General features: G+C 54.5%; 2 protein-coding genes across 4 annotated transcripts in view; one reads left to right on the top strand and one right to left on the bottom strand.

The window, feature by feature from the left end:
- LOC116953592 (FERM domain-containing protein 5-like) overlaps positions 1 to 12,809 on the top strand; it is a 48,435-nt gene extending 35,626 nt beyond the window's left edge. For both annotated transcript variants that reach the window (XM_032973928.2, XM_032973929.2), the window contains 9 exons: positions 204 to 330; positions 1,061 to 1,148; positions 2,321 to 2,409; positions 2,948 to 3,011; positions 3,582 to 3,670; positions 6,547 to 6,621; positions 7,193 to 7,261; positions 9,820 to 9,911; positions 10,178 to 12,809. In XM_032973928.2, coding sequence (XP_032829819.1) covers positions 204 to 330; positions 1,061 to 1,148; positions 2,321 to 2,409; positions 2,948 to 3,011; positions 3,582 to 3,670; positions 6,547 to 6,621; positions 7,193 to 7,261; positions 9,820 to 9,911; positions 10,178 to 11,010 — 1,526 coding nt within the window. In that variant the 3' untranslated portion in view covers positions 11,011 to 12,809. The remainder of the gene's footprint in view (positions 1 to 203; positions 331 to 1,060; positions 1,149 to 2,320; positions 2,410 to 2,947; positions 3,012 to 3,581; positions 3,671 to 6,546; positions 6,622 to 7,192; positions 7,262 to 9,819; positions 9,912 to 10,177) is intronic.
- A 1,446-nt stretch (positions 12,810 to 14,255) lies between these two features.
- Positions 14,256 to 25,302, bottom strand: part of WDR76 (WD repeat domain 76) — a 28,012-nt gene continuing 16,965 nt past the window's right edge. For both annotated transcript variants that reach the window (XM_032973739.2, XM_076075058.1), the window contains 7 exons: positions 24,370 to 24,531; positions 23,543 to 23,670; positions 23,111 to 23,212; positions 20,303 to 20,470; positions 18,583 to 18,636; positions 16,718 to 16,842; positions 14,256 to 16,110 (listed from right to left, as the gene is read on the bottom strand). In XM_032973739.2, the coding sequence (XP_032829630.1) occupies positions 15,983 to 16,110; positions 16,718 to 16,842; positions 18,583 to 18,636; positions 20,303 to 20,470; positions 23,111 to 23,212; positions 23,543 to 23,670; positions 24,370 to 24,531 (867 nt within the window). In that variant the 3' untranslated portion in view covers positions 14,256 to 15,982. The remainder of the gene's footprint in view (positions 16,111 to 16,717; positions 16,843 to 18,582; positions 18,637 to 20,302; positions 20,471 to 23,110; positions 23,213 to 23,542; positions 23,671 to 24,369; positions 24,532 to 25,302) is intronic.

Here is a 25,302-nt window from a genome sequence, read left to right as displayed (position 1 = left end):
AACTCAGCTCCCCACTCACTTCACCCTCACTGCTCATCTCACCTCATCACTCGCCGCTCACCTCATCAATCGCCGCTCACCTCATCAATCAGCTCACCTCACCACTCACCTCACCACTCACCTCACCACTCACCTCACCACTCACCTCACCACTCACCTCACCACTCACCTCACCACTCACCTCACGTGGCTGTCTCGTTCAGCGGAGACGGGGGACTATGACCCCGAGGAGTGCACGGACGACCGTGAGGCGCGCGTCGCTCTGCTGCCTCCCGCCGCTCACCCCTCGCTCCTCACCCACGCACACCACCTCCACCGCACCCAGCTCCGGTACGCGCACATGTACGCACGTACGCACGTACGTACACACGCACGTACGCACGTACACACGCACGTACACACGCACGTACACACGCACGCACGTACGCACCTACACACGCACGTACACACGCACGCACGTACGTATGTACGCACGCACGTACGTACGCACGCACGCACGTACGCACGCACACACGCACACACGCACATGCACGTACACGCATTCATACAAAGACAAAGATCCCCCGTATAGCCTTAACAGACTGTAGAGGCAAGTGCTGTTAGCGAGCACCTATGAAGGCCGGAACGGTACACGAGGGGGTGGGTGGCCAGCACCACGCCCAACCGCCTTTGTCTCCCCAGTGGCGATGTTTACACACTGCACAGGTACTCATTTGAGGCTGATTCGACCTAGAGGAGGCCCAGGACAGGTTCAGAAAATCGTCACTGGTGTTGGCCGTGAGCGGGAATCGAACCCGGGTCGCCAGGTCCATAGCGCAGCGCGCTAACCGCTATACTACTGCTCCCCACTCACACTCACGCACACTCACACACACACGTGTGTGTGTCGGTCACGGAGAGACAGCCCCTGCCGTGACTCCGTCTCTCTGTCTCTGTGCGTCTGTGTGTCTTTTTGTCTCTGTGTGTCTCTTTGTCTCTGTGTGTCTCTGTCTCTGTGTGTCTCTTTGTCTCTGTGTGTCTCTGTGTCTCTGCGTCTCTCTCTCTGTCTCTGTGTCCCCAGCGGACAGACACCGGCGCAGGCCGAGGAGAACTTCCTGCAGAAGGTGCAGGAGCTGGAGACGTACGGGTTCAACCCGCAGCCCTGCCGGGTGAGGCTGCCGCAGTGCCCACTCACCGCTCACCACTCACCTTCCCAGGGGTTGCCTTTCTCTGGGCAGACTTGATGCTAATCCTGTCCGCTTCGAGTCCGGCCTGGGTTAACTCTGGACCAGGGGACATATAGGGTCCATGAGCCCATTTCATCGGTCCTGGAAACATCAAACCTGTTTTGAGCCCGAGTCGCCTAGGTCGACTCGGGCTCAAAATTAGTACCCGGTGTGGTGCCACGAGGGAGACAAAGGCGGTCGGGCGTGGTGCTGGCCACACATCTCGTGTGCCCTGCCAGCCTTCGTAGGCGCTTACGAAAGCACTTGCCCCAAAATTCTGTTATGTGCTACACGGGGGATATTTGTCTTTGTGCTTGCCCACCAGAGGACGTTCGAAAGTCGTGTTTGTTCCCCGGTAAGGACGAAGGGTTCCCGAGTCCAGGTTTAACCCTTGTCCCATGCACGACCAATGCATGCCCCTCACCCACCCACCAAAACCCACCCACCCGTGTGACCGGGGCCCCGCCTGCCGGCTGCTGTGGGCCCCGATTACTGGGAGCCCCTTTGCGTGGTGCGAGGGAGGAGGTCGTGCAGGGAGACGATGGTGGGAGGGTGATATTTGCGGCCCGTCCTCTGCGGGTGACGTTTCTGCGTTTGGCCAGCTATGAGCCAGGGCCACGCGTCCCACGCGGCCGTGTCGCCCGCACTGCGCTCGACTTCCGTGCGTCTTCTCTCTCTCTCGCAGCACGCGCACGCACGAGGCTCCCCTCCGACCTCACACACCGAGCCTCCTCGCTCCTACACGCCGCGCACTTTGAACTTTTCCCCACGGGCTCGCCTCTCTCCCGCACACATCCTCACCCACGCACTCGCTCCTCACCCACGCATTCCTCACCCACACATCCTCGCCCTTGCGCTCGCCTCTCTCCCGCACACATCCTCACCCACGCACTCGCTCCTCACCCACCCCTTCACCCGCTCCTTACCCACTACCCGCTCACACTTTCACTCGCCTCTCTGTTACCCCCACACGATCACCCCCACCCAACTTTCGCACACACGCCCACACGTGCCTGGCAACTCGTGCCTGCATGCTCACCTGTTCTCACCTCTGCTGGCCGTTCGCTCACCGCTCGTGCTCACCGCTTGTCCTCACCACTGCTCCTCACTGGCAGGACGTGACGGGGATGCCGGTGCTGCTGGGCTTCACGCCGCCCGGCCTCAGCGTCCTCCAGGACGGCAAGCGCGTCATCTTCCTGCCCTGGTCCGCACACCCGCTCCTCCTCACCAGCCCCTCACCACCTCCTCACCACCTCCTGACCAGCTTCACACGCTCCTCCTCACCGCCACCGCCGCCACCACCACCACTGCTGCCACCGCCGCTGCCAATACCAATACCCCGCCATTCCCAACTAAGTGACAATGACATAACTACGGCGTGCCAGCCCAGGTGCACCTTGAGACCACGTGAAATGTCAAAAGCTCGCTGGCAGGTCACGGGACAGACCCAGGTGCCATGGTTTGACTGACTGAGATGACTGCAAATGCACCAGCTGTGCCCCCTCCTGTGACAACTTGCTCCATTTTAGCCGCCCGGCGCTCCGCTCGTTGTTGTGAGCATCGCTCCTCTGCCCTCCGTTGTTGTTGGAGGGCGACTGCCTCCAACTGCCCAGTAGCGTCCTTCACGAGCCTCCTCCACAGAGGCCGATCTTGACTCCGTGACGGAAGCTCCCGGACACCTCGCAGCCGCTTAATTAATGCGCCCCCCTCCCCCCCCCCCCCCCCCATCGTCCCCCTCCCAGGTCGGAGATTCGAAAGCTGAAGTTTGAAGGGAAGACGTTCCACGTGCACTGCGTTGAGAAGGAGGTGAGCGGCGCTCGCGCCTCCACCGGAGCCTCCGGCGTTGCGGTACGGTAGCAGCGAGATCCCTGGCATACGCAGGGATAGATTACGGCGGTGTGAAGTCGGTGTGTGTCATGCCCAAATATGGTTACACTGGGCATACGATGAGTTGCAGAACAGTAATCGATTCAAAGCTCGGCTGCGAGCTGAAACCCGTCATCAAACCCACAGCAGCTTAAACCCAACCTCGACCCCATGCACAGCACCCGGTAACATTGCGTGTGAACCTGTCATTGTAATTGTGGGGAGTGGTGGCGCAGTGGTTAGCGCACTGCACTACGACCCCAGCAGGGACCCGAGTTAGGTTCCCGCTCACGACCAACACCAGTGACCATTATATAAACCGGCACTGGGCCTCTCCTTGATAGACTCGGCCTCAAATGAGTACTTGGTGTGTGGTGCTGGCCACTCGCCCCAGTCGTGTGCCTTTTCAGCCTTCATAGGCGCTACTCGCCAACACCGCTCGCCCCAACGTTCTGATGAAGCCTATACGGGGGATGTCCTTTGTGTCTGCCTCGCTCCCCCATCCGGCAGAAGAGGTTCACGCTGCCGTTCCACGCGGCGTCGCCGACGGCCTGCAAGCACGTTTGGAGGAGCGCCGTGGACAGCCAGGCCTTCTATCAGTGAGAGGCCTCCACTCGCACGCGCGCAAGCCAGGGCCGGCACGCGCGAGCCTCCGGGCCGGTGCTCGGCAACTCTCGCTAGAAGGGACGTTGACCTCGAGCGGGCGAGCGGGCGGGATAAGGTTGATCTTCTTTCTCGCTCAGTGCGATGACGGCTCCTGCTACGGGGAGACCGTGGCGGTCCCGGGCTTTGATGGAGCAAGCCGTTGCGGGATCTGGCAGAAGGGAGCGGCGGCGGTGAGCTGTGGTGAGCTGTGGCAATGGTGGATGGCACCGACGGCTTTCTGCCCTCCTCTGCCAGATCCCAGAGTGACTGCTGCTGCTGTGCAGTAAACCGCAGCAATCCTCCGGGACCTGCCCTGCTGCCTTCGTCCCGCCATCTGGTCCAAATAACTAGCGGACAATGTTGTGGTCGTTGTTGTTAAGGATTGAAGTGCAGGGTACACAGAGGGGGGCGTTAGGAGGGTGCGGGCCCCCAAAGCACCCCTATAGCTTCGCCACTAAGGCCCATGTGACCACACACACACACAACGCACACGCACACAACACACACACAACGCAAAGACAAAGATCCCCCGTATAGCCTTAACAGACTGTTGGGGCAAGTGCTATTAGCGATCGCCTATCAAGGCCAGCACGGCACACACGTGCGGCGCGCATGGCGAGCAGGAGGGGGCCGTGATCGCTGCTGTTGCTATTTACTGGAGGCTGCCCCCATCTGGCACGCTGACAATGGCCTCATTGAGCGGATCAGCAGCGCAAGCAGCGATCATGGTGTCTGTGCGCTTGCGTCCGTGCGTGTGCCAGAATAATAGGGAGCAGCTAGCAGCTAGCTGTGAGTAGCAGCTAGCAACGCAATCGGCTATAAACCCAGCAGAGACCCGAGTTTGATTCCCACGCATGAGCAATATTCTCAGCGAATATCTGAACCGGTGTTGGGCCTCCCTCACCCTAGGTCGACTCAGCCTCAAATGAGTACCTGGTGCCACGTGTAAACATCGCCACTGGGGAAACAAAGGCGGCCGGGTGTGGTGCTGGCCACCCACCCCGCTAAACTTTTGCCGGCCTTCATAGGTGCTTCTCGCTTAACAGCACTAGTCTGCTAGAGGCCACACAGGGGGATCTTTGTGTGCCAGAACAGTGCGTGCCTGCTTGTGTGTACTTGCTTGTGTTTGCGTGCGTGCGTGCCTACTGCTTGTGTGCCGCATGTTTCTGTGTGTAATACTCACACTCACGGTCCTTGTTTGCCCAGGGAAAGCCTCACCGAGTCTCAACGTTCTCGCCTCAAGAGGGTCTTGCAATTGGGGACGTTGGGCCAATTTTCAGTGAATGGTCGGCTTCGCATGGGAGGGAACCGGGAGGACTCGGAGGAAACGGCTTAAAAACTCCGCACGGATAGATTGGAGAATGCAACGGGGGATCGTTGAGAGCAATGCGATTGTGTGTGCGTGCGGCACTGTGTGTCGTGTTTGTGGGTGTGTCTGTTGTACCTGTATGAATGCCAGTGTGTGTGTGTTTGTCTGCATGTGTGGTTCAATACGCAAGCTCATGAATGTGGGCCGTCTGTCTAAACTTGTGTACGTGTGTGTGTGTGTCACTGAGATAACCTGTGCGTGTGTTGTGTGTATGTACAACTGTGTGTAACTGTGCAGTATGTGGGGAGCGGTAGTGTAGCGGTTAGGACGCTGCGCTACAAACCCGGAATCCCGAGGTCACAGCCAACACCGGTGACGATTATTTGAACCGGTTCTGGTGCGATGTGTGAACATCACCTCTAGGGAGACAAAGGCGGCCGCGCGTAGTGCTGGCCACCCACCCCCTCTCGTGCTGTGCCTGCCTTCAAAGGTGCTCACTAAAAGCACTTGCCCCTAGTCTGTTAGGGCTGTCGCGTGCTGGGGAGAGTGTGCCTCTGTGTGTTGTGGGTAACTGAGAGCCACACGCTGTGTGTTGTGGGTAACTGTGAGAGACACACACTGTGTGTTGTGGGTAACTGTGAGAGCCTCACGCTGTGTGTTGTGGGTAACTGTGAGAGCCGTGTGTTGTGGGTAACTGTGAGAGCCACACTGTGTGTTGTGGGTAACTGTGAGAGCCTCACGCTGTGTGTTGTAGGTAACTGTGAGAGACACACACTGTGTGTTGTGGGTAACTGTGAGAGCCACACGCTGTGTGTTGTGGGTAACTGTGAGAGCCACACGCTGTGTGTTGTAGGTAACTGTGAGAGACACACACTGTGTGTTGTGGGTAACTGTGAGAGCCTCACGCTGTGTGTTGTGGGTAACTGAGAGCCACACGCTGTGTGTTGTGGGTAACTGTGAGAGCCACACGCTGTGTGTTGTGGGTAACTGTGAGAGCCACACACTGTGTGTTGTGGGTAACTGTGAGAGCTACACACTGTGTGTTGTGGGTAACTGTGAGAGCCGTGTGTTGTGGGTAACTGTGAGAGACACACACTGTGTGTTGTGGGTAACTGTGAGAGCCGTGTGTTGTGGGTAACTGTGAGAGCCACACGCTGTGTGTTATGGGTAACTGTGAGAGCCGTGTGTTGTGGGTAACTGTGAGAGCCACACACTGTGTGTTGTGGGTAACTGTGAGAGCCGTGTGTTGTGGGTAACTGTGAGAGCCACACGCTGTGTGTTATGGGTAACTGTGAGAGCCACACGCTGTGTGTTGTGGGTAACTGTGAGAGCCTCACGCTGTGTGTTGTGGGTAACTGTGAGAGCCACACGCTGTGTGTTGTGGGTAACTGTGAGAGCCACACGCTGTGTGTTGTGGGTAACTGTGAGAGCCGCACGCTGTGTGTTGTGGGTAACTGTGAGAGCCACACGCTGTGTGTTGTGGGTAACTGTGAGAGCCGCACGCTGTGTGCGTGCGTGAAGGCTGGAGCGCTCGAGCGAGATCCGCGCCGTCTCCAGCAGTAACCTGCTGTTCCGGCGAAGCAAGCACCGCTTCAGGTGACATCCACCACCTCGTCGTCTAGTGAGCCCATAGCTCTCGTAGCATCATCGGTTTCGTGGCTACAGCGACACCCGATTGATCACCACTGCGAGGTTCAACGTCCTCCTGCCGAATTGGTGGTTCCCAGTACTGAACGGACCGCAGGACTTTTGAGCTCACGAACTGTGTCAACGGTGTCGATTTCAGTTCTGCTTTGTTCCTTCAGTCTTGGTTGCATCCCCGCTTTGGCAGTTCAGGAATGTGTCCCTAAAATGTCAGCGCGAGGGAGGCTCACGCAGTGAGATGGAGCACGGCCGTCACGGAGATGGAATCGCTCGCTGCGCTCGGTCCTTGGGGCGCAGAGCAGATGAGATCACCCAGCAATTTGCAGCCCCAGTTTCACCGCAGGCTGTTTAACTTCGCATGTTTAAAGCAGATAATGAACCGTTTAACACCTGGTTGTTTAACCTCGGGCTGTTTAACACTAGATATTTAACCCTGTTTAACCCCGGGCTGATTAACACAGATATTTAGCCCAGGCTGCCCGGCTGTGCTGGTTTCACTCCGGTGCTGTGTTCCCCTCCACAGTGGCCGCGTTGCCAAGGAGGTCCTGGAGGCGAGCAACCGGATCCAGCGCCACCCGCCCATCGTGAATCGGTGACCACCACCACCGCCACCTCACAACCCCACCACGCGCATGTCCCCCACCATCACCATGACCCACCATTCGGCATACCGACAGTTGGGGCAAGTGTCATAAGCGATCACCTGTGAAGGGAACTACACGGAGGGGGCAGGGGGTGGGAAGTTCAGACAGTAGTCGACCTTTACCCAGCGCCGGTGGTGTCCAGGCACATCAGAGGGCGATGACGACTCTGAGCGGCGGCACGCCAGGGGTTATGTACGAGGGGTCAAGGATGCCCCGACCCCAAGCCATCGATGCAATGGTGGCTACGCACGTGGCAGCCTGCGATCCCACGCTGTGGAGGCTGCAGCGAGGGTTGGTGGATCACACGCGGATGGTGTGAAACTCCCCGTAGGCGTCGAGGAGGAGCCGTACCCTGGGTCGGGTCGCCAGAAAGCAGAACAGCAAGTGGACTAATCGCCATCTGTTTCCATCTGTACAGCGATAGAGCGTTGGCCCCTTGCATGCATGGCTATCCTTTGGGTGCTCCGGTTTAGTCCCGCTTGCATAATAAACACAACTCATTAATTCATTGGCTGAGAACACCTTGATGTGTCGAGGACCGCACAGTTTGGGCAGTTGTTGGTAGCGCCGGCTCGCACCGTGGTTGCTGCCTTCCTACTTGCCCATGGTTCTTCCTGGCCAGACCCTCCTGAAGAGAGCCATATGACTGTGTGGCTCTGCTGGATAAATACATTATAATAAGTATTATTATTTATCCTAGAATGCATTCCCAGGACAGGTTCAGACACCACTCGGCAGCTACTGGTGGCGTCTGTGAGGATCGCTGGCAGGGAGTGAACTCGTGCGGCAGGGATGGATCGTCGTGCGCAGCGCGCTAACGTGCAGGCATCTGCACGTCCCGTCGCACGGGGTGGTACACCGCTCGCCGCGAGAGTTCCGAATGGAAAATTCCTCCGTGTGGTGACGTCGATGCCCACCCCGCGGTCGAAACGCGATCGTGGAGACCGATCGCCGCCGCCGCCACTGCCGCACGGCAATCCAGAACCCGGCACGCCACCACGGGCGTGGCTCTTTAAGACCCATTGTTGATTGTTATTTAAGACCCATGGTTGTGATTATTGTGGTGTCACCGGCGTGGAGCGGTCGCCAAGGGACACCAGGTGATGCCAGGTGATGCCAGGTGAGCAGCTGGGCGAGCCGGGGGGGGGGGGGGGGGGGGTCAAGGTGGATCGACGAGCAGGTGGCGACTGGGCAGGCGAGCAGGGGGCAGGTGGGAGGGGGGCAGGTGGGAGGGGGGCTGCCCCTCCTCCCCGGTTTCTGGTTTAACTGCTTCTGAGTGGAGACGCCGCTGCTGCACCGTGGCCGGGCCTCACCCTCCCGGCGCCCACGGGGCTTTGGGCGCGATCATCTTCCCCGCATTCCACTCGTTCCTGCGACTTGTTCACGGTCATTGTCGTCGTCGTCATAGTCTCTTGTTTGGCAACGCGACATTTTTAACCGTTTATGCGAACTCACGCCGCCATACGAGGGTGGGGGGGGGGGGGGGCACCTTCTTGCCTTCTCGCTCGCCGGATGTCCCCGAGTAAGAGGCAGAGTGACCTCCTGCTCCCCTTCCCCTCTACAGCCCTGAAGAGCCAGTGGTGACAATTCCACATTCTTATGGTGGGGGCGAGTATTGTCCATGTTGATTTCCCCCACTAAGCGGTTACTCATTCTATCCACCCCAGAGGGACGAGGATGGGCCACATTAACCAGCTCCCAGCCAGGATTGAAACTTGCAACTTTTTGACGTTTGTGTAGCCACTCGCTGTAAGCTGCTGAGGTGGATCTCATCGTCCTTTATTCAACCGGGGAACAAGAGCAGTGGTAGCCAAGTGAAGACATGGACAATCCCCGGGGTTAACCCAGGCTTAGCCTCGCTTAGCTTGCGAGATAGAAAGAGATCAGGTGCAGTTTAACGTGTCGCCTTTCACGACAAATGTTATTCATAAAAGGTTTTTTTGAGTTAGATCGCCCAATGATGCTGGATATAACAGCGAAAGGTCGTACTCATATTGTAAATGTTGTGGGTTTAAGTGGTAACTAATTGGCAGGTTTTGTTTACACGCCAAACCTCACTGATTGGGTGTGTCGGGTGGTGGTGGGTTTAACGACACATTCATATTCATGCGGTATAACCCAAAAAATACCTTTATTGTGAATATTACTCTTTGGTTCTTTCGGATTCCTGCAGTCACGAAAGCTTCAAATCAAGATTATGAATATTATCACGAAGATCAGGTGCACTCAGGGGCTGTGTTCAGAGTCGCGGCACTCGCCTCTGGCTCGGCCTCTTAACACTCAGTTCGGAAATCTGAATGCGGCTGACACCACAGCTCAGCGCTGGCTGAAGTGAAGCGCATGGCTTTTTGGCCAGCTCAGCCGAACCTTACACCGAGCCGTAACTAAAATTACGGGCCTCGGAGCGGTTTTGGTCGTGGGCCACGACTGGGCTGAACCCCTTTGATGGCTTACGATTTCCGCCCTACCGATGCCGTTTCCGACCCCCCCTGACCCCCGGCCGCAGGTCACGCATGGTGGAGACCATGAGCTGCCCGACGATCTCGCGCGACGCCGTGGCGCCACTCTATTCAGCCACCGAGAGCTACCTCCTGCACGGTGAGCACCGGTGGCACCGCACCGACACACGGCCACAGGAGACCAACACGTGGGCATGTGCAGCCATACACCAACACACCCCCCCCCTCCCAACCGCTGTGCGTGTAGCCTTTACGGATCGTTTGGGAGAGTGCTGTTAGCGAGCACCTGTGAAGCTCGGCACGGCACACGAGGGGGTGGGCGGCCAGCACCACTTCCGGCCGCCTGTCTGCTAACCGTTGCGCCACCACTCGCCTGCACCCTGCCCTTCTCCCGTTGTGGCTCAGACCTGGGCTTCCCGGACGAGGATGGCCACTCAACGCCAGTGCCGCGCCAGCGCAACGGTGACGCCGCCGATCGCATCTCCGTCAGTTGCCTGGAGCTCAACGTTGCACGGACGCACAACCACCACCAGCAGCAGCCTCACCGTCACCCGCAGCACCATGCGCAGCTGCAGCACAAGCATCTCACGCAAAAGCAGCAGCAGCAGCAGAATCTGCAACAGAACAGCCACCAAGGCCAGGCACGCAGGCAGCAGCAGCAGCAGCTGGTGGTAGAGGTGCCAGCTGCGGAGGCCAAGCGGGGCCATGCTGGGACCCAGGAGCCACCGAGTCAGGGCCGGGCGGCGCTGACGGCGGCCACCGCTACCGGCGGCGGTGGCCGCCCCGTGCCGGACACCGAGAGTCAATCGGAGGAGCCGACGGAGGACGGGGAGACGCCGGAGGGGAGGGAGTTCCCCGCACCGGACGCGGACTGGTGCGAGGCCGACTTCGACGAGAGCGCCCTGCAGGAGGCCGAGGAGGAGGAGATGGACGAGGTGTCGCGGCTCACGGACCGCAACCTGGCACTGCTGACGGCCGGCCGCGACCGCTACGGCCGAGTGGCGCGCGCGGGCCTGCGCGCCGTGCTGGCGGCGTGCGCCGTCGTGCTGGTCACCGTGCCGCTGCTGCTGGTGCTGCTCGAGTCGCCGCTGGACGTGGCGCTGCTGAGGGACCTCAGGCGGACGCCCGAGTTCACGCAGTTCCACGTCGAGTACTTCTGCCCCATGCAGCGCCGACTGGGCGCCACCTTCCGCTCGCTGGCCGGCAGCGTGGACGAGTCGTGCGACCGCCTCGATTAGGCCCCCAAGGGAGCGCTAGGGAGGCTCGGTTCCTGGCCTCTCGAGCCCTCGCCCGGTTTAAACAAAATCAATGCGACGCTCGGGCCTCGCGGACTCCCACGGCGGCTGAATGGCGCCGCCGGCCCGCCCGCAAATGGAGGGGTCCTCCCAGCAGGGAAGCGGCGCGCCGCGCTTGGCAACGTGCTCGGAGGCAAAGCCCTGCTCGCTCTCGCGCGTCCGCGATCCCTTTGTCGCGGAAGAGCGGCGAGGAGGCGCCGTGCCGTTGGGTTTCCTCGAGATGTGCGGATCGACAGGTCCCCCGCGCGGGCAACCCCAAGTCCCCTCTGCCCCTGTGCACCGCTCATCACCCAGGGGCCCCGCCGGGCCCCGTTTCCCCAGCGGCTGGCTGCCGCTTCTCCCTGCACGCAGCGTGCCTTCGCCTGAACTCTCTCTCTCGGCGGTGACCGAAGTCACGCAGCGATGCTGTTACGGTGATGTGACTTAACTTATTTTATATTTGATCTTTGTTCTCGCTTTGTAACTCTTCCTTTTCACAGCCAGTTTTTTGTTGTTGTGTATCAGTCCTAATCGTACGAATTTTTCCATCCCGTGACTCTCTAATTAACGACAAGTATTAGGTGGGCACGATATTACACATAAGCGTTGGAACGAGGGTGGCACGGCAGGGAGAGGCGAGGTGGGGCGGGTGGGTAACCGGGTGCCATGGCAACGCGCGGGAACTCTCAGCTCCCGCTGCCCCCCCCCCCCGCTGGTGCCGTGGATTATCGATCACGCCACGGCACGGATTATGGTGCAGAGGCCGCGCCGTGCCCCCCGCCACTCCCTGCGATCCTTCCGAATCCAGCGGAGCCTTGCAAACCTGGCCAATACTTGTTGCTTCGTTTGATTATTGAAAGACGCTTAATTTTTTGGCAATATATTTAATAGACTTATTTGGTAAAGCCTCAGCTATTGCCGACATATTCAATAGTGTTGAATATGTTGTCGTTGATAATTGAGGATATACGAGTCTGGTTAAATACATTTCCGAAAAGCGAACGTGTATAAATGATCAAACAAAGCAAGGAATATCATGGGATATTTAGCTGCACTTGGCCTGTGCCTGGCAGACCAGAGAAATCGATCGCACGAACTAACCAACCAGAATCCAACATGGACACAATGGCCACGTGCTCGTGTTGTCAATGCAGTAGGCGCAAACGGCGTACTTTATACGTTTGATGATTGAAAACGTTTAAAACACCTCCTTGATTTGCCGATTGTATATTTTGTCGATAACTGAGCACACATTAAGTAAAGTATTTAACACGTCATTGATAATACTAAATATGTTTATTAAATATATCGTCCAAAAATGAAACATGTGTAAAAGGTCAAACTTAGCAACAAATAAAATGCTATCCAGGAGCGGCGGCGAGCGTGGCAAAGGCGCGCGCACGCGGTGCCCGTGCCGCTTCCCGCACGGCGATCTCAAACCGCGTGGCGAGGCCACCGCGGTTTGGTGTCCGCTTCTCTGCGCCGTGAGCGGCACAGTTGCAGCCCACTTGAACGAGCGGCAACTTGCGTGTGGCCGCGATGTCCGTGCAATGCAGAGAGGGGCAACAGCATGGTGGCGCGCGGTGACAGACCGACTCGACGTGACCCGTCGTTCGCTCAATACGCGGCAACGGTTGTACAGGTATTTAACGGTGGCGGGGGGGGGGGGATGACAACAGCACACCTGGCAAGCAAGGCACTGTGGTTGGTTGCGGTTGGGTCGTGTTTTACTGCGGTTATTTTAATAAACCTGAAATCTCGAACCCCGGCTGCTGAGACTGCATCGCACCGAGATTGCTGTGAGCACCACACGTGACACCGCGGGTAAGAGCAGGGCGGCTTAGCAGATTGAGGGTGGAGCAACGCAACCGAATACAAACCCTGGCCCTACCCAAGTCACCAGCTAGCCACTAGGACTAGCCGCCCTCTGATCCCAACCAATTAACCGTTCGTAGTAGCCGCCCTCGGACCCTATTCAGCCAAAAGTGCCAGCCGCCCTTTGACACGAACCATCTAGCCACTAGTACTAGCTACCCGCTAACCCTAACCAATTAGCCAACCAGTCACTAATATGAGCCGCCCTCTGACCCTAATCAACTAGCCACGAGTAAAAGCCACCCGTTGGCCCGAACCAACTAGCCAGTCACTAATACTAATGAACTAGTCAGCCAGCTACTCGTACTCGCCCTCTGACCCTAACCCTAAAAAATTAGCCACTAGTACCAGCCCCCTTCTGATCTTAACCCTAACTAGCCACTAGCACAAGTTATCCTCTGACCGTAACCAAGTAGCTACTAACCCCCTCTGACCCAAACCAATTTTCCAACTAGCCATGAGTACTAGCCATCCACTGACCGTAGCCCTAATAAGCCAACTCGTCACTAGTACTAGCCCCCTGACCCTAACTCCTAACAAAATCGCCAACTAGCCACTATTACTAGCCACCCTCTGACCCAAGCTCTAATTAACTAGGCAACGAGCTACTCGTCTTGGCCCGTCTACTAACCCGACCACCTCGAGTGCTTTTCCAAGGCCCCATTTTGTTAGATCTCCTACTCTGGTTTTATCAGCAACCCACCCCGAGGATCGTCGGGTACCCGTGGATGCGTGACCTCCGGTACAGTCCTATGACCTGGGGGCAGGGCACGGGGGTCCAAGAGTTCAGCCCGGTGCAGGTGCCAAGCAGCTCGAGCCACGACCACCCCTCGGTCAGCTCCGGGCCCTGGCCCCAGGTCTTCCCTTCCTTCTGTGCCACGTGGTCTCGCCGGGGCTCAAGAGCTACTGGATATCTGTGAAAAAAGCTTTATAGCTCATCGGATTGTTCCAGTATAAATCCATATTGATTCTGAGCTAAAAGGAATCAAGCTGCACAGCAGTCCATTAAAGAAATCTCCATACATGTTTAGGGGATTTGTACTCGGCTGGGAAAAGTGAGCGCGTGACAGATGTATGCGCGGGGCTCCAGGAGCCGATGGTCACGCGAGACCGTAGCTGGATGTGCCAGGGGCAAGAGTTGGACACCCACGTGCTCGTGTTCCAGTTCACGTAAAAGCGATCGCGCTGCTGCGTGGCCGTGCCACTCTTTCACGAAAACCACTGCACCAATCCGATATCCGGCACTGGCCGGCTGGCAGGGTGTACACGCGGTGACGTGCTTTCGCGATGGGCTAAGCGGGTTTTCTTAGATTTAAGTGAAAACACGCGAAGGGTCCACAAAAAAAATGCAAAGTTTATTATCCTTCCCAGGCAAAGCAGTTAAGGAGCTTATCAGCACCCGTGAACACGAAGTGAGTGGAGCGCGGCAGTTAACTGTGTCAGTGTCTTTTGATTTAAAGCTTTCGTGACTGCAGTAATTCATATTCTTAGCTCTTTCGGTAAAGTCACGTTGAAGGGAAACAATGAAATAATATATATAATTATATTGTTGTTATATATTTATTATTTTATTGCTTCCCTTCAATGTGACTTTACCGAAAGAGCTAAGAATATATTTGTGTCAGTGTCTCTTTATCCATGTAAAGACCACCGCGCTTCAATGAGTGCAGCACCCAGGCCCTCGGGAACGTGCACAGCTCGTGGTTTGCGAGCGCACGCTCACGCCAAGCAAGCCGAGAGGCACGTGCCTGCCTAACACACAAGGCGACAAAGGCCCTCACTATACTGTGACCTCAGGCTTCATCCATACCCCTTGAAACAATGCCCACTGGGCATATTAATATAATTAACCACGTCGTTTGACGAACACTTACGTTGCATAAAACACCAAACGGAATTTCGCCCGGTCGATTTAATTCCAGGCACATTCAAGGGATAAGCACTTGAGGTGTTTGATGCAACTGGCCACGAAACTGTAATGACGTTCGCCACAAGACGCCCCTGGACACATCTTGCTCGGTGTAGTTCAAAGCAGCGGGATGTACACGGGGAGGCTTTTTGCGTTTAAAAAAAGTGATGTTGACATTAACACGGATGGGGGAAACTCTGCGGTTAAGCACAGACACCGTCAATCTCACGAACACACACACACGGTGCCCACCGCCGCTGTGCAGGAGTCACTCTCCTACAGAGAGAGGCGCGAGGAGGAAACACGTGACGAGCAAAGGAAGCAGATGTGGAAGTGAGCCGGCAAAACCGGAGCACCCAGAGAAAACCCACGCACGGTGAGGGGGAAATACTCGATCCTACACAGATGGAACAGGTGGAGTCCACCATTTTGGCCGTACCGCCTTCTTCTAGCGAGCCAGGGTAAAGCAACTACTCAACGCCCACGGGAAGGGGAGTTCCGGAATATTTGTGCGATCCGCCAGCCCTCGTTGCTGCCACCACAGTGCTCGGTTGCAGACCACGCATGGCGTAGCTGCCACCGCCTCCCGGCAGCAGCTGAACTTAAAAAGGAAACAAGTCGCCCACATGTTCCACGTGGCGGCAACTGCAAGCTTATCTTGGGTGAGCAACGCTTCTAAGTTGAACAGCCCGAGCTCAACGAATCAAACGCACAGCCGTGCAATTTGTTATGGAGACCTCTCGGATTTGGACAAAAGTACCACCCAGATTGAGAACTACTGATTTAGGGAAGCAACCCTGGAAAGATACAACAAAACAACACCTATGGTCTCCACGTTGAAAACAAAGACATACACGCACGAAGCAACTACACTTCACCCCCGAGTGAGACTCGATGCATTCTCTTCCATGTCGCTCGCCCTGTGTTGGTGACCCATCCTGTTCGCCCCGTCCCACTCTCTCCATCTCGTCCACACCGTCTCATCCGCCCCATTACTCTACAGGCGGTATTCGTTTATAATTTGTACCGATCATAAAGAACAGATTCTCCAGGGGTTACTCGACACAAGGGGCGTATGTTGATTGGGGAAATCGCTCCGTGTCCCCGAGCTCACACGTTGACAGTGGCGGAATCTTGGCACAGCGATCCGGGCTAGCCAGCAAACAAGTGCACCTTCCCGTTCGAGTTGCAGGCCACGAGCACGGGTCGCGTCGGGTGAAAGGCGATCACCGTGCAGATGCTCGATATCTCCTCCTTCCCCACCACCAGCAGCTTCTGCCCTGCATTCGCGCGAAAGAAGCCAAGTATAAGAGGCAGGATGCTTCCCCACAAGAAAGCGACGCACGCAGACATCGGAGGGGCTCACGCTAACGATGGGACAAGTTATCTAACAACGCAAGATCGAGAGGTCATAGTGGCCAAAGCTGCCGATGTCGCCACCACACCTCACTGCCAACGCATTCTACCCCCTGCTAGATCCTGCAGCTGCCACGCAGAAGACACGCGGACCTCCAAGGTAACGCATCGTCCGATCTTTGGTCTTCCCCTTGGTCGCCGAACTCATGGAGGCCACTCCGATGCCTGTCTCGCTAACACGCACTCCCAGCGCACACGTCCAACCCCGCTTAATCATATCTCCAACATTTAGCAGGTCACTCTGACAAATGAGGCAATGTCCTAGTCTCTTGAGATCACACCTGGTTACACAGCATAAACTCGATACCTGCCATGTTCTCCTCGGGGACGACGTGGGGGCAGGGGGACGACGTGGGGGCAGGGGGACGACGTGGGGGCAGGGGGGCGGGGCAGGGGGGCGGCGTGGGGTAGGGGGCGGTGTGGGGATAGGGGACGATGAGGGGTAGGGGGACCATGTGTTGGCCTCCTCACCTGTGGCTGAGAAGACGTCGAGGTGGCGTGGCCACTCCATGCTGCCGCACATCCACATGTCCTCGCCGCCTGGCACCCAGATGGCTCTCATCGGCAAAAGCCATCGGCCCGTGTCGTTATTATGGCTGAGCACAATGGCAGGACCACCACAACACCTCGTCATCGTCGTAATCATTTTCATCACTATCACCCCTCCAATAATAACTTGTAATGTGCACAGTATTTGCTCACTCCCGTAGACAGAGGACGACTGAGTGGCGCGAGAAGGAACCACAGACGAGCCGGGATGCAGCAACGGCCACATGACCAGGAGCCGACGATGACAATAACTGCCCAAGCTCTGCGGTCCTCTATATGTGTTAAGGTGTTATCAGCCAATTAATGAGTGTTTGCATGTGGGAGGAAACCGGAGCACCCGGAGAAAACCCAAGCGTGTGAGGGGGCAACACACTATCCCATACAGACAGAACAGGGAAGTATCACAACCTCTGTGTGTGATCTACCAAACCTCTCTGCTACCGCCCAACAGCGCTGGATCACAGGCAGCGACGTGCAGCGTAGACACCACCGCGCGCGGTATTCAACCGTCACGCTCGTCGCACTCGTCACACCAACATTCTCACCCGACAGCGGGTGAATGTTTAACGGTGGGCACGTGACGATATTATTGAGCCATTGCTCCTTGAGAGCTCAGTTTTTGTAGGTTACAAGTGTTCGGAGCCACGTGTGTGGAACTCGTGTTCATGGTTATTTACACAAAGCAGAATGCAGAGGGGTTAATGTCATTGCCCCCGTAACTGCCTTGCCACGTGACAGAACTGCAGAAGTTGTCGTCATTTTTACTCGTGCAATTATTAATCACGTAATCAGAGCGAAGAAAGCTTGGCCAATTATGCCGACAATAATTCAGCAGACATTTTCGCCTCCATCCCATATCTGTCCTTCCAGAAAATAATAAAGGTACTGTTTTCATATCCCATCAGCCAACACGGCCTTCCTTATGTCAGTTTAAAATGTGGTCACCTTTGTTCAACGCAAGAAAAACTCTGTACCGGTTTAAAACGTCCAGTGTTTTAAACCGCAGCAATGTCAGGCTTGCTAGAAACATGGTGAATTTCCATATGTTTGAAGGCAAGACAACCTGTTCTAGTTCAACACAAAGACCCCCCATATAGCCTTAAGACTGTTGGGGCAAGAGCTGTTAGCGAGCACCTATATAGGCCAGCACAGTACACGAAGGGGTGGGTGGTCAGCACCACGCCCAGCCACATTTGTCTCCCCAGTGGCGATGTTAACACACCGCACCAGGTACTCATTTTCGGATGAGTCGATATAAATGGGGCCCAGGACCGGTTTAGATAATCGTCACGTCCCGGGTCGCCGGGTTCATAGCCTGGTGCGCTAACCTCTACACCACTGCTCCCCACAAACCTATATAACACACGTACACAACACAATCATCCTAATTGGCCGCCACTGGCTCATTAAGCACGTGAACGCCGAGGGTCCTCACGGGATCCCAAATATACGCAGGGAGTCATAGAGAGACATGAAGATTCTGAGATAGAGACACATTAAAGACGAGCCACAGTAGTGTGATTGTAGCCATGTATCCCAATCCTGTGGAATATATAGTAAACCACTGTAGTCTGCGCTCTTTCAATGGAGGAAGAACAGAAAAACTACACAAACTCTCTCCTGAAGCCCTCTCGTCGTGGCCAGCAGACCTCAACATTGCCATTTAGCTCCTGAAAGTATTGCTGCTGCTGATGCCATCGTGCATAAGAAGAGAATACGGGCCATGGGTACAAAGAGGCCATCGCGGTGGTCGTGTGGTGTGCACATGGCGCAAAATGCCCACTCACCATATCCTGGCGGTGCGAGTGATCTGCGAGCCCAGAACGCGGGTCTGGTACACACTGCACACACGCGGCAACAGAAGAGCACAGAGCCCCCACTGAGTAACACCATGACGCTTCACCATGGCTTCATTTGTTTTCAGCTCACCCAGGAAAGTCTGACCGGGTCTCAGGTCCCTTTTTCAAGAAGGTCATGCCAAGTCTTTGCAGAAGGGAGGCAATGTTGCTGATGCTGCTGTGTAGTCCCAAATTTGTAAGTAATTTGCAGCATCATTTTTGCAGCATTGGGATGTTTGTTTGGCCAATACCGGTTACATTTTGTGTAGCTATGGGAGAAAACCGGAAAACAGTAGAGGAAACCCATACAGAACAGGAGAGAACATAAAAGCTCCACACACTCAACTCCACACACTCACAAAACACTCCTCACACTCTGCAGAACAGATCAGAGAACAGATCAGAGAACATAGAAACTCCACGCAGAGACATGCCCGAGTAGGGAATTGAACCCGGGCTCTTCCTGCCGCATGACAACTGTGCTGGCACCACCATGCCGCCCGGGCTAACGCGTCACTACCTCTATTGAGAAGCAGATATTCTCAATGAGTAGCCCTCTTTCTGCCCATGCTCCAGTCTTCAGTGACACACATCAGAGAGTGGCACTGTGCAGGTTTCTGTCGTTCAGTCAACACTAAAATATGACTCAAGTGTTTGAGTTTATGTTTTATCCATAAGAGGTTTTTGGGGTTCGATCGCCTAAATATATAAATGTGTCGTTAAAACCCGCCACACCCAACACGGCCAACTAGTGAGTGTTGTCACGTAAACAGAACGTGGCCAATTCGTCACTAGTACAGCACACTGGTGTGTTGGAGAGCCAAGCCACAACATTCACAATCTGAGCACGACGCTTCGCCAGTAATTACAACTAGCTTCATCAGGCGACAGCCAGATTTGTTGACACATTTATAGATTTACGCGATCTAACCCAAAAAAACCCTCTATTATGGATGCTATTGGTCGTGAAAGCCTACCACGTGTTAAACTTTATTTTTTTTAGTTCTCACGAGAAATGATTGCAACATACGGGGTGACATTCCACAGCTGTGTGATGAGAGGGACAGACGAGGTGCATTGGACTCGATCGCTGCTAGCACCTCTAAGCGAGTGTCATCTTCTACAAAGGTTAATTCGTCTCTCTCGTGGGGTCCAGCACATTTTTATTTTCCCCAATTGTATCCCGGTTGTGCTACGGGCACGAGCGTCATGCCACGAGATAAAGCATCCTTTCGGATCTCTCCCAGGCAGTGCATGTATTGGAGACTAGCGTGCCAAAGGGGATATAACAGAACTACCTCTGACCCTTCAAGCTGGGGTACAAGCAGATGGATAGCCGAATGCATGTGTATAAGTGGGGAGCGGTAACACAGCGTTTAGCGTGCTGCACTACGAACCCGGCGACCCGAGTTCGACTTAACCAGTCCTGGGCCTCCTCTAGGTCGACTCATTCAGAATCAGAATCTTTCTTTAAATGAGTACCTAGTGCAATGTGTAAGCATCAGCACTAGGGAGACAAAGGTGGCCAGGCGTGGTCCTGACCACTCACTCCCTTGTGTGCCAACCTTCAAACGTGCTCGCTAACAGCGCTTGCTCCAACAGTCTGTTGAAGGCTATAGAGGGGTGGGGGGTTGATCTTTGGCTTTGCTTGTCCAGACTCATCTCTCACTGCATGGAGTTGTCAATGGAGGTGGTGAGCAGGCGGCTGCCGGTGAGCGGTGAGAAGTACGCCGAGTGCACCACCCGGCTGTGCTGCTGTAGCACGGCCACGGCGGTGGCAGCGGTGCCGCTGCGTTGGCCCACGCCCATCGCACGGACGTCATGGATCTGTACGGTGCTGATCGCACAATGACGCCACAAACCGCACCACACCTTATCTCATCTATATTTACACAGCACGTTTTCCGTGGTGCTTTACAGCAATTATAACATTGTACGCAAGACGGTAGTGGTTTGAGATGAAGAATGAAGTTATTAAAAGTGGTGGTGTCGTTTTAGTGTCAGGAGAACAGGCAGGAGTGTTAAGGAGGGGTTGGAAAAGGCCTGGTTGTTGCAACCGTGATCATCGACTCTCACGACTTGGGGTTGGAATCCCAGATCCTGGAACATCTCTACTCCAGTTTACAAAGGCCAGCACCAGTTACATTTCTGTGATTTTTTGCAACAACAAAAACGTTAAAACCCACACACATACATTGTAACTGGTATTGGCCAAAACATCCAAACGCTGATAAATAAATTACCTGAAAATTAACTAATTGTGGATTACACATCGCAGCGATCATCGCTCACCCCTCCCCCCCAATCCATTGCGGAGCTTTGGCAAAAACCTACCTGAAAAATTGTCAGGAAACCCGCTGAAGCTTTCCTGGGTAAACAAATATCTTAAATTAAAAGAATAATAATCATAATGCTGTGGCCAATTCTCATTTGTCGACGTGTGGATCGTTCGGGTTTGCGAAATAACCGTTAATTTAACACGTGTCCTTAACACAAACCGTGCTTGCGACGGAGGAAATGAAACAGGACATTCATTATATCACGCTCATATTCATGCCTTGCACACACACTGGAGCAATGATTAAGCTGCTGCTCCTCACTCGTGACCCAGTGACCGATTTACAGGAAACACAGGCACCCGACTATACCTTCACCCCCCACCGTATGCAGGTAAACCAATAAAATACTTCCTTATACCCGAGATAACATCTGCTTTGCATTATCCCTCTCGTTACCCCGGATATGATCGTGAATTGATAGCGTTGCCTTGGCCGTGCCGTCAAACTTCAGAGCTCGCTTCTAATCGGACCAATGGTAGATATATATATTTTTTATCAGTCAAGGGTTCGAGGTCAAATAAGCTACATTTTTCTGGACGGCATAAACCCCAATCCTTAAACCACCACTGTGAGCGGTCCCATCATTAGCTGCTGTGTCCCCTAGAAAGTCGAAGCAAACTAAAACTATGAGTTTCGATTTAAAGCTTTCGTGACTGCAGGGATTCATCTTCTTAGTTCTTTTGGTGAAGTCACGTAGAAGGGAAATAATAAAATAATAAAAATAAAACATAATAAAATTCTCACGACGTTTCGGCCACAACACAAGTAGCCGTCCTCAGGTGAAGAAACAGAACTGTCAGAAAGACAGCGCTGTCTTTCCGACAGTTCTGTGGCCGAAACGTCGTGAGAATTTAATATTATTGTTTTATTTTTATTATTCTATTATTTCCCTTGTACGTGACTTTACCGAAAGAACCAAGAACATAAAACTATGAGGTCAAGGAAATTAAAGTTCCAATAAGAGAGACGTATAATACCCTTCTTATTCGTATGGCCGATGTAGATGTAATTTTACATTGAGGTGGTTAATGAACCAGATGATTACATCAGTAGCAGAGTATTTCTGTGACAATACCTACTTCATATAGAGCTCTGGGTGAGTCTATGGGTTTCCTTGTGAATATATAGATCTGTTTTCTTATTCGTTTGGCTGATGTTGATGGAGAGAAAAAGTTTTATTTTTACAATGAGGTGGTTGATGAACCAGACGACTTCATCAGGAGTAGCGGAGTGGTGAATAATCGGTGATGACCTCTCTCCCTTCATATTCGTGAAACGGGCATTCAGTCTACGTTATAAGTTCCATGGTTCTGTTCTGAATTACGACCACAGTCTCCGCACACTGCCAGAGGATTTTACATTTGTGCATCAACAACAATATCATCATCATCAGCTATCAGCATCTACTGCTGCTGCTGTTGTTGCCGTGGTTGTGCGGCGGATGTGGTTTTGGGGTTGTGGCCCAGAAGCTTTGCAAAATATCCAAGCCAGAGATGTACTGCGCCGGGTCTTTCACATGGTATTTATGACCTCCCAACCATTGACTTAAGACCCACCATGTGACCACGGCCAAGCGTCATTAGGAATCCATGTAAACACAGGGAACCCAGGCAACCAACAACCACCTCTTCACACAAGCTGACACTGGACTACCGATCAGCTAGGACTATGTAACAACTGATGCTCTGACGAGGGTTAATGACAACTGAATCACAAATACACCTCCTATCGTAAATACAGTAGCGTTTGTTATTCATCACTGCCACTGTTATCATCAATAAGAAACGTATTCACATCCGGCCAAAGTGCAACTACCATGATCATAAAGCTATAAAACTGTTGGTAAATCTCAACCACATATCTAATCTATGGATCGGGCCTTATGTGAGTGTTGCATTGCCTTACTGTGCTGCCCTATGAGAACGCAGACTTGCTGAAGAAGTCTCACAAGCATTGATTTTCTCTTGATTGAGCAGCGGTAAGGGCGGGTGGCGAGGAGTGAGAGTGGGTGGGTGAGCGTGGGTGGGCGGGAAGCATTCGTGAGCAGTAAGGGTGGGTTGGTGGTGAGGGCAGATGGTTAGCGGTGTGGGTGGGTGAGCGAGCGGTGAGGGTGGGTGGTGAGCGGTGCGCACACTCGCCAGTCGGTGGACGCCGTCACAAAGTAGTGCCTCTGCGTGGGGTGCACGTGCACTGAGTGGACCCTCTTCTGGTGCACCATCCACTTCTGCTCGCCACACTTCCTGCGAGAAGACAGCAACGTGGCCACGCTCGGCTATGCCGGGAGGGCGAGGTGGAGGGCGAGGTGGCGGGTGACGTGGCGGGCGAGGTGTCGAAGGAGGTGGCGGGCGAAGTGGGGGGCGACGTATTGAGCGAGATGGCGGACGAGGTGGCGGGCGAGGTGGCGAGCGATGTGGCGGGCGAGGTAGCGGGGAGCGAGGTGGCGTGCGAGATGGTGGATGAGGTGGCAGGCGAGTTGGCGGGTGAGGTGGCAAGCAAAGTGGCGGGCGAGGCTGTGGAGCAAGGGCGCCGGTGGAGACAGGCCCTCCTCCCACACCCAGCGGGAGCCTCACCTCGGGCTCCTGCAGTCGACGAGCTCCACGGCGCCGTCGCGGCGGCCCACCAGCAGCGAGGCACCATCCTCAGCCTGGAAGTCGAAGCTGGTGAGGCCCACATGTTCATTCGATTCGCCGGCGTACACCTTGGGACAACCACAAGATGGACGAGTAAAATGGAGAGACGCCACAGGCGGACGAGGGGCATTTCCACTCATCGTGAACGCAGGTGTACGGTATGGCAAGGGAATGGAAAGAGTGCGTTACACGCCGAGATATCACAACAATACGTCGCAGAACTCACAAACACGTGCAGCGGTGAGTACAACTATCTCTCAGGCTTCAAGAATCTTTGCAAAACCACCAATTTCCTGCAAAAATGCATGGTGGCCATCTTGTCTTCAGTGACCATCAATACACTGAACAAAATTTAATGAACCAACCGGCAGGGCCGAGACAGGGAGACAACTGTAGAATGGTGTCGTCTGGTCTACAACTGGCCAGCAGCCGTCTCAGGTTGTCGCAGTCGGGGACGAGGTTGCTGCTGTGTGTCATCCCAACTAATTTGCAGGTAATTCTTCAACAGTGGGATGTTTGGCTGATGCCAGTTACATTCTGTGGGTTTTTGGAAGAAAACCGGAGAACCCATGTAGCAGTGGGAGAAAGCACAAACGACTCACGCACTCCGCTCACACACTCATCATGCTCACTCTGCATAACAGTTGTGAGAATATAGAAACTCCACACCCAAAGGCACCAGAATCGGGAACAGAACCCAGGTCCCTTCTTGCCGCGAGCCGCAAGTGTTACCGCAGCGCCACCCCCACCCACCCACCCACGCGGACCTCATCGAAGACACCGTGGTGCAGATCGGCGCAGCGCAGCGAGTCGTCAAAGCTGCTCGAGTAGAGATGCGTGGGCTGTGTCGGCGGGAAGCACAGGCAAGACACGCGGTCGACGTGCGGCCGGAACAGAGTCACGGCTGCGGCCTCCCCCGGCGACGAGTCCTGCAAGCAGTTGCGGAGGGTGAGCACAGAAATTTAGCAACTCCTGCCGATTGGGCGTGCGTGGACGAGAAGTTAGATATCAAAACTATGTTATATTACAAGGTAAGGCCGACTGAGCTATATAGCTCTTTTTTCAGAAGCAACCTGGCCACAAATGATAGTTCAACGAAGTGGCTTATTACGTGGATATTTATGACAGCCAAATACTCTAAACGAGTGTTGATTTTAAATGTTGAGGGAAAAACCTGAGGACCCAGAGAAAAAGCCACGTGATCACGGGGAGAGAGACACCACAAACTACAAATATACAGGTGTCAGTGTTGGGGTTGAACCCACAACATCCTTCATACGAGAGTTCAACGAAGGAGTCCAAGTGACTTCCTGCTCATACGAGCATTGAGGCATCTGTGCTCATCTCCTGAGCAAGTGGTGAAAATTCCACGTTTCTATGGTGGGGGTGAGACTATCCACTGGACAACCAATGCTAACTTCCCCACAAAGTGGTGCACACTTATTAACCCCGCAGTGATGCTGGGCCGCATCAACGACCCAACCAGGAGTTGAACTCACGACCTCTCGACTGCTAGTCACTCGCTCTACCACTGTGCCACTTGGCCGGTTAAATAATAATAAATTTTTACCACATAATATAAAACACAATAAAATACTAAATCGAAATATGAACTTTGATTTCATATTTGGATTCAGCGTGCTCTAAAATCTCCAAATTTACTAACTTTTGTAAATGGAATGAAATAAAAGTTTAAAACA

Source organism: Petromyzon marinus, chromosome 52 (genome assembly GCF_048934315.1).
Source record: "Petromyzon marinus isolate PM22_M1 ecotype Great Lakes invasive population chromosome 52, UKy_Petmar_22M1.pri1.0, whole genome shotgun sequence".
In the NCBI taxonomy this organism is placed as follows: Eukaryota; Metazoa; Chordata; class Hyperoartia; order Petromyzontiformes; family Petromyzontidae; genus Petromyzon; species Petromyzon marinus.
Note: the sequence above shows the minus strand (reverse complement) of the source record. Positions and strands in the feature narration are given on the sequence as shown.